This window comes from Populus nigra, chromosome 9 (genome assembly GCF_951802175.1).
Source record: "Populus nigra chromosome 9, ddPopNigr1.1, whole genome shotgun sequence".
NCBI lineage: Eukaryota > Viridiplantae > Streptophyta > Magnoliopsida > Malpighiales > Salicaceae > Populus > Populus nigra.
Window position 1 is genome coordinate 5,733,271 of NC_084860.1, and position 13,819 is coordinate 5,747,089.

General features: G+C 31.0%; 1 protein-coding gene across 1 annotated transcript; it reads left to right on the forward strand.

Annotated features, from left to right (window-relative positions):
- The first annotated feature begins 5,264 nt into the window (after window positions 1-5,264).
- On the forward strand, window positions 5,265-8,342 carry LOC133702947 (calmodulin-binding receptor kinase CaMRLK-like). Its single transcript, XM_062127291.1, has 2 exons — window positions 5,265-6,800; window positions 7,492-8,342. Exons 1-2 carry the CDS (start codon window positions 5,396-5,398, stop codon window positions 8,133-8,135), a joined length of 2,049 nt encoding a protein of 682 aa, XP_061983275.1. The 5' UTR covers window positions 5,265-5,395; the 3' UTR covers window positions 8,136-8,342.
- Window positions 8,343-13,819: the final 5,477 nt, after the last annotated feature.

A 13,819-nucleotide genomic window follows, 5' to 3' on the forward strand; every position in this document is an offset into this window, starting at 1 on the left:
GACTTTCTTCTCCTATCCTAAGGCTTCAAGTCCTTTTGCTTCTTTCTTTTTAGCCTCTTAATATGTATAGGAAAATTAATACAGGATCAAAATCCATTTCATGCAAAATATCCTCCGGAATTTGTATCATTAGTCTAAGTATGATCACATGTTATTTAAACACGAATCGTACTCAATATTCATAGCCTAAATATACTTGAATTGCAATGTTCAATCCCTATGACAGCATGGAAGGGTTTTTGGCTTTCCTTCCACTTGAATGCCAAATTCCTTGGAAGAACTCTATGAACCCTTTTCTTCTCTCTTTCTAGTTACAGAACTCTCATAATGTTCTCTTTTTTTTGGACTCCTTTAATGTTCGTTTTTTTGTTTTACGGGAGATAACTTCCCTACCCACGCTTCTATTACATGGGATTATGGCCCAAGTTGACCCATGGATGACATGGATCTGTGACCCATGAATTTACACTACAATATTCATACCTGAAAAAATAAGTTGTGTAACTAAGCATGCTTTTTGAGAGCTCAATTGCTATATATCTTTTAGAATTATATAGCTTAATGGGATTTAAAATAGATGATGTACGCGACATCCTAGATCATTTTTCACATTTGTCTCTTTCACGATCTCATTCATTACACTTTTGTATTTGTAATTATTTCTTATTACATGGATATATATAATTGATTGACCAATAAATACAAGTTAATGTGATAATGCTAAATATGATTTTCCTCTTTTCTTGATTCCTTTTACTTTTTAACTCGTTTTTCTAGTAGTGTCTAATCATCCATAATTTTTTTTTGGTAATATACTGCGATAACAAACATTTAATCCATGTCTTGATAAATAAATGAGATTCATAGGAGTACAAGTATAGATTTTTAATAATTTTTAGGACCTACAATATCAAATTGAGATCTTGATGTAAACCCATAAAATAAAGACTCTTGAACTCATAACAAGATAGATAATAAACTTGAAAAACTAAAAATCAGATTGTAAAAAGAACATTGACCAAAAAATTACTGAATGATGGAACCAAAAGTATTGTAATTAATTTGGATCGTTGAATATATGAACCAAAAACTTCTAGTATAAAAAAATATTGCAGTCGATTATACTTTATTAAGTTTGATTTTTCTTTATTGAATAAAAAGATAGATGTTGCTTTCAAGCAAACACACTAATTTTATTCAAAATAACAAGGCTTACAGCATCCAAAAACTTATATAATCTCATCAAATAACCTCAATAAATCCCATTTGGATCATATACCAAATACTCAAAGCAAAACCCAACTAAAACTAAAACTTAAAATACTTAATAAGTTTTAAACAATGAATAATACGCTGTTATGAACTCAATTTAAAAATAAAACCCAAACTAAAACTAAACAAGTTTAAAATTAATGAAAAATAATAAAAATAACATAAAACCCAAATAATAACTTAGTTAAGCATGAAACAATTTAAGTAGCATGAAACAAGTGCCTTCATTGCTAAAAAAAATACCTTGTAGCAAAAATTAGTATCCTAGAGAGTCTAGGATTGTTGTAGCCACCCTTTATATCCTGTAAATGACAGGAAAACTTGTGTTTTAATTGATGAATTAAATCACTTAGTTGTCATCCATTTAGTTTCTTTAAATACCATAAAATTCTTTCAAAACATAAAAAGATAATAACAAAGAATATTTCTTTTTTATGATGCTTTTATAGCTCTTTTTTACCACATGGAAACTTCCAAAAATTAAGCACACAAATATTGTCACCAACCCCCTTTTCTAGTGTAACTAGGATACTTAAGAAATCATGCCAATAAAAGGATATTAAAACATTAATTACTCTTTACAAAACTAGGAATCTTTGTTTATAAAACTCATACAAAAAATTAAGCCTCCTAAGCGATCTAAAATAAGGCCTTAACATACCTTCCATGTTGTTACTATGCAACCCTAATAAGCTTTGAACCAAACTAAATCTCTATTAATTTGATTGGGCTAAGAACAATATCAATTTTATTGGGCTGAATAATAGTGCTTTAATTGAACCGTAGTGGATTTTAATTTGTATTATCCTTGTTAGTCAAATCTGGACCATATCAAATTTTAATTTTTATTATTCTTATTTGTCAACTTTTATATATATGGTATGAATAATATGTTACAACACTATCTCATTTCCTATGAAGCATACATTTTCATCATTAATAATATTGTATAGATAATAGTTAAAACATACTTAATATCACCATTTCTAATTCAAGATTATTGAATTTGTAGACATGTATACATATTAATTTAATGTATGATACACACACACATTATTCTAACATCATTAAAAGATCTACCTTAGGTTTAGAATCAAAAGGGATCACCATGTTTACAATCATTATCTAATATCCTAATATATAATTATTATTTTCATAAGTAATTATGTAAGGATCATACTCTTAGGTAACATATATTTTAAAACATTGACAAATTTACTCTGAACTAAATTTGCAATTTCCATACCAATAATTTTAATTACTAAATAATTAAAAAATAAAAATTTAATAATATTGACACATGTGCATTCATAAAACAAATTTCAATCATAGTATATATGTGTGTGTGCACGTATATCAGCAACATATCCCAAGAAATGAAAAGTAAATAACATAAGTTAAAGATATACTTGAATACATTAGACTAAAATGGGCAAATATAATCTAGTTATTGACAACGAATTAAAAATTATTTTGTTAAGTTAATTTGGAAGCTCATAATCCATCTTGGGTAGTAAAAATCCTTTTAATGTTTTCCATTTTCTGTGTCGATCGGATAGATAGACCATGTGAGAGATTTGTAGTGTATTCCTTGATAAAAAATCTTACAAGGCATCAATATCCGCCTTTAATGTTGAACATGGCTCCGATATCAATGCATAAAAACTAATATATGGATCAAAATAATGTACTATAAAACTTGTATTCACAACCTAAATGTGCTCAGATTGCATCGTTCAATCTTTTTGAGAGCATAAAGGAGTTTTTTTTTTGTTTTCCCTCCTCTTGAATACTAAATTCCTTAAGAAAAACTCTATCGACCCTTTTGTTCTTAGTTACAAAACTCTCAAAATGCTCTCTCTTTTCCTGAACTCCCCTAGTGTTCAACAGAAACTTTTGTTTTTCTTTTACAAGTAGGGAAGTTAACCGCACTTCTTAGAAACTTTTAGGTAGAGAATTATATACAATCTTAAATCTTAGTTGTCATTCCGTGGGAATCTTGGTTTGGATTTATGCGGATTAGGTGATGCCATATCCACTTAACTTGAGCCTCCAAACTTTTCAGAAATATTTTACTCTCAAAACGAGGAAGAACTAAAAGTCACGTGATGGAGCAGGTGAATTACTTGCCCACTAACAAGCTGTGGAGCAAGTTTGCCAGCCACCTTCCAACCCCACGAGGGAATGTTTTTGGAGCTGCAATGGGAAGCAGCATTGCCCTGCGAGAGAGGCCTTGTTGACCAAGGTGAAAGGTTTGATGCTTAGTCAAGCTTGTTGAACCTAGACATGACATTAGTGCCAAATTGTACTTGAATCATCCAAGAAAGAACGTCCACTGCTTATAGATATAGTTGAAAGAGTGAATTTCTAGTTTGTTTTTTAAATATCATCCGTTTAAACATTATAAATTTTAAGATTATTAAAAGTTTATATGGTTATTAATTTTAGAATCTTGAAAAATTAATTAAAATACACGTAAACTATCCAAATACCCATAATTAAAATAAAAAAAACCATCCACTACCAATATTTGTTCACATGGCCGGTTTCGTGTAAAAAAAAAAAGCACAAAAACTTGACTGTGGCAGCCCTGAACAGAAATATAATCAATTTCCTCACGGTTTGATTTAATCCATGGACTCGAGGAGGGTATATTATATATCTCTCCCTTTAATAAAAACTGGGTAATTTCGTGCGGTGGTGTGGGGATTTATTGTGGAAAGAGCCGTAGCTTTTGAAGGTACAGGCACCTTTTTGCCACCAGCATTATTTTGAGGACAAACAGAAGTGGAACTGAGATTTTTCGTCAGTGAAATGCGATGAGTTTATAATAAAATATACTTTCGAAGTTGTAATTTCAACTTCTAGCAACTGCAAATGCAACTTCAATCTCTCTCTCTCTCTCCCTCTCCCTCTCCCTCTCTCTGCAAAAAGCTGAATGTTAGAGTCAGTTGAGTCTTAATATTTCCACCTTCATAATTTTATTTAATTCATAGTGCGCCTTTAGATCAGAATAATATATGAACAAATATCAATTGCCGGGATCCATCTGATGTGATGACTCAAGATCACACAGGGGTAGAACCGAGCCCATAAAATCTCTCATATAGCTGCATGCCATGCTATCAATCAGTGCCCCTAAGCAGGAGTAATTTGAAGGGCACCGTATTTTTATAATTCATGAAGGAGGTGAAGGACATTTATGGTGCTGAAGAAGTTAGAGAGAAGAGTCAACCATACCACAACCTTGCTGCCTACCACAAATCTACTTTCTTTTTTTATAGCTATCCCAGCTGATGTCTGAGGTAATAACAAATAATAGCAGAGAAAAAACAGTCAAAGATCAAAACTTTCAACCTCGTAAATCTCAGTATGACTGTGAAAATACATTTCTTCAGCAATCACCGCAGCACTAATCGGGTAATTTTTAGACTTCTTTTTTAGTCTAGAATCACCTTTGACAATTTTAAAATGTAGGGTAACTGGATATGCTTGAATATGTTTTTCAATAATAAATTTGAATTTGTTTAAGAATTATGAAGATTTATATTATTATTAATTTTAAAATTTATAAAATTAATCAAGATATATATAAACAGGTTTGAATACTTGTATTAATAAAAAAATAAATTCATTATTGACATATCAAACATTCATCAAAATTGAAGGACAAAATCCAATTTATTTTCAGATATTTAAGAATATAATAAAAAAAATTAAAAAATATTTTTTTAAAAAAAATATATTAAAATAATATTTTTTATTTTAAAAAAATTAATTTTAATATCATAGTATCAAACCAATATAAAAAAAAATAATAAATAATTTTCTTAAAAAAATATTTTTATAAGGAAAAACAATAAACCCATTCTTCTTCTCAAGTTTCAACACGCTGTTAACTGTCCCGTTACCAACTCGACGCCGTTACTTCCTACTTCACTAACAAAAAAAACTCTCTACCTTTTCTCTTACTCCATTAATAAAATCAGTAAAAACCAAGACAGAAGGGCCTTAGCAGAGCCTTCTTTCTTTACTTATCATTCTCTCCAGATCTTTTCTGCCCTCTCCATGTATGGGAAATAGGAGTGATAGGGGTTGGTGCTTGATACTTTGAAGCCAGAAAATGGAAGTGTTTTGCAGGTTTTTGCTTGTTGTTTCGCTGTTTGTGTTTGTAGAATCTACATGCAACAGTACAGACCAAGAACTGGTCTCAAAGGCTTTTGGCTCTGTCTCTGGCTTCAATCTTTCTTGGTTTCAACATGCTGGCTCGACTTCAAACTGTTCTCATCCTTCTGTAACAGAAATAAGGCTTCCTTCGAGAAACTTGAGTGGCAGCATTTCTTGGCATTATCTCAAGAACATGTCTCAACTGCACATAATCGATCTCTCCAGCAATTCTCTTCGAGGTCAGGTGCCAGCCTGGTTTTGGTCTATAAAGAGCTTGAGTGATGTCAATCTGTCCAAGAATAGGCTTGGAGGGAGGATTGGGTTTGGAATTAATAGTTCATCTTCGTCAATGATTAAAGTTCTCAATCTCTCAACCAACAGGTTCACCAACTTGGTTAAACTCTCTGGTTTTGCAAATTTAGAGGTTCTTGATATCTCTCATAATGATATAGGTTCTTTGCCTTCTGAGTTTCCTAACTTGACCAAGCTAGAGTCGCTTAACATTTCAAGCTGCAAAATTTTAGGCAACATAAGAGTCATTTCAGGTCTCCGATCATTGAAGTATCTAGATGTCTCGAATAACAACATGAGTGGTAAATTCCCCTCTGATTTCCCTCTTCTAGATGGCCTCATGTTCCTGAATGTTTCACTAAACAACTTCTCTGGACTCGTTGGCTTAGACAAGTACAGGAAATTTGGAAAATCTGCTTTTAGTCATGGTGGTAGTTTGATTTTCAATACCTCAAAAATCCCAACTAATCCCATCAAGAAGCCACGTTTAAATCAAACCCAACTTCACAAGAAAACCATAAAAAAATACCCACCAATTTACTTACACGCCAAAAAGACCAAGCCCAAATCAAAAACCAAAACCCTGGTTATTTTTGTCTTAGCAACATCATCACTTGTTGTCGTTTCAATTGCCATTTGCGTCTTTTGCATGCACAGAAGACGAAAGATTGCAACGAGAAACAAATGGGCAATCTCCAAACCTGTCCACCTCACTTTCAAGATGGAAAAATCAGGGCCGTTCAGCTTTGAAACCGAGTCAGGTTCATCATGGGTGGCAGACATTAAAGAGCCAACATCAGCACCCGTGATCATGCCATCTAAGCCATTGATGAATTTGACTTTTAAGGACTTGATTGTTTCCACCTCCCACTTTGGCACAGACTCTCTCCTAGCAGAGGGCAGGTGTGGACCCCTCTACAGAGCTGTCCTACCTGGAGATCTCGACGTGGCAATCAAGGTTTTGGAGAATGCAAGAGACCTTGATCATGATGATGCTGTGGCTCTTTTTGAAGATATTTCCAGACTTAAACACCCCAACCTCCTGCCGCTATGTGGGTACTGCATTGCAGGTAGTAACTGCTCTTTTTTTTTTTAATGTTTTTTTATCTTTGATTTAGCAGTGGCTATTTATTGTTCTCACGGGTTGTCATTAAGTTCTAGGGTTCTGAGTTTTTGGTGTCGTACTGTGTCGTTTCTATTGTAGGCCCCTGCCCCTGTCACTTCAAATCTAAAAACATAGAAAAAAATTAAAATAAAAAAATCGAATTTTAGCCCATCTACCCCAACAGAGGCGTAGAGGTAGGCATACCATTTTCTCTATCTCTGTGAAGGATGGAGTGATTATGACCATTGGGGAGTCTTTTCCTGCTGCTGAGATTGTGTACTAGATTACGGTAAAAATTGTTTTTGTTTTATTTTTGGAATTATGTAAAAATAATATATTTTTTTAATTTTTAAAATTTATTTTTAATATGAAATATTAAAATAATCTAAAATATATAAAAAATAAATTTTAAAGAAAAGAGACACTAAAACTGTAAACCAATGGTTTATTATTATTTAAATACATTAATTAATAATTTGCAGTTTGAATAATGTGAGGATTCCTACTAAGATCATTTTTCGTCAATGGAATAGTATATTCTTGATGGAAACACGCTTCAGTCGTCACCATTTTCTTGTGTCCAGTGTTTTTTCTTAACGTTGTACTTTATTTATTTATTTATTTATTAACTTTTCGATTCGTAATTTTAATACCAGGTAAAGAGAAGCTCGTCCTGTACGAGTTCATGTTCAACGGGGATCTCCACCGTTGGCTCCACGAGCTTCCCACACTCAAAACCAACGTAGAGGACTGGAGCACTGACACGTGGGAGAATCAAAACGTCCATAGGTTCCACGTTGCTTCCCCCGAAGAAAAAACTAACTGGCTCACGCGCCACCAAATCGCCGTCGGAGTGGCTCGTGGAGTTGCCTATCTCCACCATGCGGGATCTACTCATGGCCAACTCGTCGCGTCCAACATCCTCCTCTCCGATTCTCTCGAACCTCGAGTTGCCGATTTTGGACTTAGAAATGTCGGCTCAAGTAACAAGAGTGTCGGTTTGGAAAAACAAGATTGTGGGTTTGAGCTTGATGTGTATTGTTTTGGTGTTGTGTTGATAGAGTTAATGACGGGTAAGCAAGGGAGTGAAGGGAATGTGGAGTGGGTTAGGCGGCTGGTGAGAGAGGGGCGTGGTGGTGATGCGCTTGACTCGAGACTGAGACTCGGTGGCGACTCAGTTAGCGAGATGGTCGAGTGTCTGCGAGTTGGATACCTTTGTACGGCTGAGCTGCCTGAGAAGAGACCCACCATGCAGCAAGTCTTGGGTTTGCTCAAAGACATACATCCCGTGTTGAGTTGAAGCACCGACTCTGGTTGAAGTGTTACCTCTGAGGCCACACGAAACTTTGGCGATCATATCGTTTTGTTGATTGAAAAATCAAGTGATGTTCACGCGCTATGAAGTGAAATGGGGTTGGAATTTAAGCGAATTTGGACAGACCTTCTTGCTTGTTGCTATCTCTCTCAAGAATTATAGCTTTTTTATGTTTTATTACTAATTCTTTTACACGTTGAATTAATTTTTCTGAACATGAAAAAAAAATATTCCAAGTATTGATAATGTTTTTCTATTAAAAATATTATTTTTAAATTCGACTTAATTAATTTAACAAGTTCAAAAATAATTTGAATAATTGATAAAAATATAATAACTTAAAAAAATTAAAAAAATATTTAAAAAAAAACATATATTTAATTGGTAATGTGGTGTTGTGGGAGCACGACATGGTAAAATGTTGAGATCAAAGTCTTTTAAGTATACTAGTTTTATTAGAAATTCTAAGTATAATGGACTAGATATGGCTATGGAGGTATTAACATCTTAAAGTCTCTTGTTTTTTTATGATTTGATCTTTAGTTTTGAATTTTTTTCAATTAAATTTCTAATTGACTACTAAATTTTAATTTTTTTACAATTAAATTTCTGATTTGACTAATTAAATTTTTCAAAGTTCAATTTCAGTTCCTAAACTTTGATTTCTTCCAATTAACATCTAAATTGACTCCAAAAAAATGATTTTTCTTGCAAGTAAGTCATCAATAAAATTAATTAAGCCTTCCAAAATCCTCATTGGGTTCTTACTCATTCAAATTTGTAATATTTTTACTCCAAATAAAAATACTTTCACCAAATAGATCTTTTATCAATCAAAATTGGGTAGCTAAATTTGTTAATTTTGTAAATTATGGTCCTCTAACTTTTTCACTTGTCATTTTGGTCCTTCACCACCAATTTGGACATTCTTCTAGGCTTTTTCCATGTATATCCCCCTGTATTTTTTAATTTTATTTTTTATTTATTTTTCTTGATTTTTTATGAGGTAAAAAATAGGTAACAACATGTAATATATTAGATCGATCTAGGTTAACCTGTCAAATTCATGACTTGGGTCATGAGACTATGATAACCCCAAATAAAACAAATTAAAATAAATTATAAAGTTCAATTCTTAATCAATCCAATGTTGAAGAATGTAATTAAAAATAGAAAACAAATACATGAGTTAACTTGTTAAACTCGTGACTCGAGTCATGAGACCAGGATAAATTCATAGAAAGTAAACAAAAAAATAATTTGATTTAACTCGGGTTAACCTGCAAAAACTGCGACTTAGGTCATGAGACTGTGAGAATCTCATAGAAAGCAAATCAAAATAAATTATAAAGCCTAATTTTCAATAAACTCATTGTTGAATGATGAAATAAAAAAATCAATCTACAAATAGTATATGATAAACTGACTTGAGTTTACCTAGGTTAACCTACAAAATACGTGACTCAATTCATTAAATCGGGATAACCTTATAGAAAATAAACTGAAACAAATCATAAAGTCAAATTCATAATCAACAAGATGTTGAAGGATGAAATTAAAAAAAATTCAATTAAAAAAGACAAAAAAAATCAAGTTAATTGGGTTAACCCGCCAAACCTGCGATCCGAGTCATGAGACTGAGATAACTTCATAGAAAGAAATCCAAAATAAATCATGAAACCTAATTTCTAATCAACTCAATATTGAAGAATAAAATTGAAGAAAAATATCAATTAAAAAAAGATAAAAAAAAACTTGAGTCAATCAGGTTAACTCATGACACTGGTTATGAGACCGAGCTAATCATATAAAAAGCAAACTATAATAAATAATGAGATTCAATATCCAATAAACCAAATATTAAAAGATAAAATTAGAGAAAAAAACATAAATTTTGAAAGGAAAAAAATTCAAAAGAAAAAAAAAACACTATTAAAATAAATAGTGTTTTGTGAGGTGATGAGCAATAAAAACACCTTTATTTTTATTTTTATTTTTGTTAATTTTTGTCATGTATAGACAAGAATTAATTTAAAGAAAAAATAAAGTTTTTAAAGAGAAAAAGAAGGGTAAAAAAAGGGATATGGGGTTAAGGTAAAGGAAAGGTAATGGTGGGAGAGATTTATTATTATTATTTCTTTTTGGTTGAAGATGTTGATCTTGTTGAGTTGAACATTAATCGATTGCCTGTTCTTGGAGGGTTACAATCATCAATCCTTAATAAACCATAAGTTTTTGATCTCTTTGTTCAGGTCTTGTTGGTCTTATATATATATATATATATATATATATATATATATATATATATATATATATATATATATATATTCTTAGCCCCTTTTATTCGATCTTTAATTGTTTTATATTTTTCTTTTGCTTCTTTTGATATTGGATTTTCCTTTTTGTTTTTTGCAAAGGAAAAAACAAAAGGGATGCCCGCCCCATGCACGTCCCTTTTTCAAGTTACGTGCTTAGGCTGCCCACCAGCCTAGAATGAGCAGATGAAGGAGGGACCATCTTATGGGCGGATGGCGCATAATAAAATTGCCTAGTTAACACGCTGGAAATTATCAATTTTGTCTATGGCACTTTTCAGTCAACGCCCACTTGATAGAAGCCAAAATACCATTGATTTTTCCGATCACAGTCATAATATTGAACTGCCGATATTTTCTTGATGAAGTATTCAGTGCGCCTGAGCGGAGTAGTTCAAGCTTTCAATCCCTAGATTGTTTCAATCACTATGAACGCTTCGGAGGAAGGATGGCAAATTTGAGTTTGCATGGGGTTAGATAAGATAAGGTGATTTAGAATGCGTTTGGGAACGTGGAACCGTGTTTCTAAAAAATTCAAAAAAATATTTTTTATTAAAATTTAATATGATTTGTATATTTTAAATTGTTTTGATGTGTTTATGTCAAAAATAATTTTTAAAGATAAAAAAAATCATTAACATATATTTCAGTACGAAAAATTATTTAAAAAACAATCACTATCACACTATCCAGCATTCTCTTGTACTTCCTGGCTAGAACTAAAAGGATTCCATATAACTTCGAGATTAAAAACGATGCTTAATTTATTTTAGGTAAGAATAAAGCATCCGCAGGGATGCTTCCAAGGCTAAAGTGACAATGTCGCAAGATAGAGAAGATGCAAACAAAGTAAGAGAGCGCGGTTGGTACAATTTTCTTTGTTTTTTAGTGTTTTTTTAATGCTTGTAGGATCAAAGAATCCAATGTGATCACGAGATACCGCCCTCACATAATTTAGGAATAATATGTGAGAATTATCAGAGCAATACAAGGATTCATGAACTTCAGAGGTGTCCATAGGAACTTTAAAAATCTCTCAATTTAATAATTTAAATTATTATATTAAGATGATTTTTTTGATATAGTTTTAGAATTTTAATGACTAAACAATCACGAATTCGAATCGAAATGATTCTTTAACATAATATCAAAGTTTTGATTATCAAACGGTCACGAATTCAAATTTCACCATTCTTATTTATTTAATAAAAATTAAGTATAAGGTAACGTGGATTTATGCAAGTTTCAAGACTAAAGGATTTTCATTTGAAAGGATGTATTGAAAAATAATATAATTAAGATCTTACTTAGCCGCTTAAATTATTGGGTAGAGATGATTTTTTTATTAAAAACAAGAAAAAAATTGTGACTTGGTAGTTTTGATTAGCGTGTTTAAGAGTGTGGTTGCGATTGTTTTTTAAAGTGTTTTTTACTTGGAAATGTATAAAAATAATATTTTTTATATTTTTAAAAAATTATTTTTTACATCAGTATATTAAAATAATCCAAAAAATATATATAAATTTGAAATGAAAAAAAAATAAATAAAATTTAAAATTTTTTAAAAATACTTTTTGAAACGTGAAACAAGGGGATCATTAACCCAGGGTCAAAAGAGATGGAGAGATCCATGACGTGGTCGTTCTCAAAGAAAATGAAGATAATCCAGTGCTAACAGCTTTTTGCACAGACACATCGATGAGACCAGCACTGAATCTTCCAAAGATGGACATTTCAAAAGGTGGGTTGGAAATGCATATGGTAAGCGACATGTCATCGTCATCAAAGATATGGAAAGCTAAAGCAAAAGCAACCTCACTCTGAGAGTCTGAGACCCATCTGCAAGCCACCTCTATATTCCCAGAAAAGTAAAAGGAGAAGAAAGTGATATATGGGTCCATCACCGAATTGTAAAAAAAAAATAAAAAAATACTCAATATCTGTAGCAAGATCGGTTGGTAACGTTCTTACTTTCCAACCGATTTTCAACGGTCGATGGGCCATGTAAAATTTTACCAGTTAAAAAAACGGTTGGTAGAAATTTACCAATCACCGCGGTTAGTCGCTATATAGTTATTTTACTTTGCTACAGAGCTATTTTACCCCTGTTTCATTGCAGTTTGAATGTGTTTTTTAGTAAAACAGATAAAATAATTATATTGGTTTCTCCGTCGTGTTTTTTTAACCAAAAAAACAATCCTAAGCATAAATTGAAAAATTTATACATAAATTTATTTAGATAAATTAAAAATTATTTGTGTCAATAAATACAAAAAATAGTTTTAATATATCTATTCAACTCAGATCGAATAATTTGTTTCTAATGTAAAAGAATGAGCATGCAAGTGTTGTAAACATATTTTTTAACACCAAGAAAAAAATATAACTATAAATAAAAAAAATCGGTGTTTACACATAGTAAAATATAATGAGAATCACATGCTCATACTCCCTTGCAATCTAAGTTATGAGATCGTAATAATCTTGTAAAAAATAAATTCAAACAAATTAATCATATAAAAAAATATAAAATATATAATAAAGATCAATTCAAAATAAATCAAATGTTTTTTTTAAATTACATATGACACCTTTTTAAAAAAATAATATGAAAACAATAATATATTGATTGACATGGGCTTTACAATTCAACCCGTCAAATATGTAACTCGAGTTATGAACTTCATTGAGTTTAATAAGAATGTTATTTGTTTTTTTGCTAAATATATAACAATAATTTAAAAAAATAAAAAAAAAAGAGAAATTAAAGAAAAATAAAAAGAGCAAGCTCAGCACACTCAGGCTTTTAAAAACCTATCTTGTGTGTTTGGGCTTGTTTACTTTTTTTTTTAATTTATAAGGAATGAATATCCTGTTGTCCGCTACTTTTTTCAAAAAGAAAAGTTAGGTAAACAACATGTTATTTATCAGCCTAAAAATAAAAAATTAGCCCATAAAATTATTTCCTCTAATAACCCATAGTTCAACCCATTCACATAAAAACACATAATAAACATTCCTAGAACATGAAAAAAAAATCTCATATATTATCCTAAAAGAACAAAAAATGGCTCAAAACATCAAATAAAGTTGGGTAAGAATTCTCTTTTTTAATTTATATTTGTGTTTTTAGGCAACATTGAGACTCAAAACAATCATCATCAAACTTCTTTGATTAAATGAAATTTATTAACACTATGCTTGATATTTTTCATAGTCTCAAATAGTGTCAATCATATATATATATATATATATATATATATATATATATATATATATATATATATATTATTTTATTAAAATCCAGTGGCTCTCTCTTTTCTCTTTCTAGCATATGAAATGAAAACAAGAAAA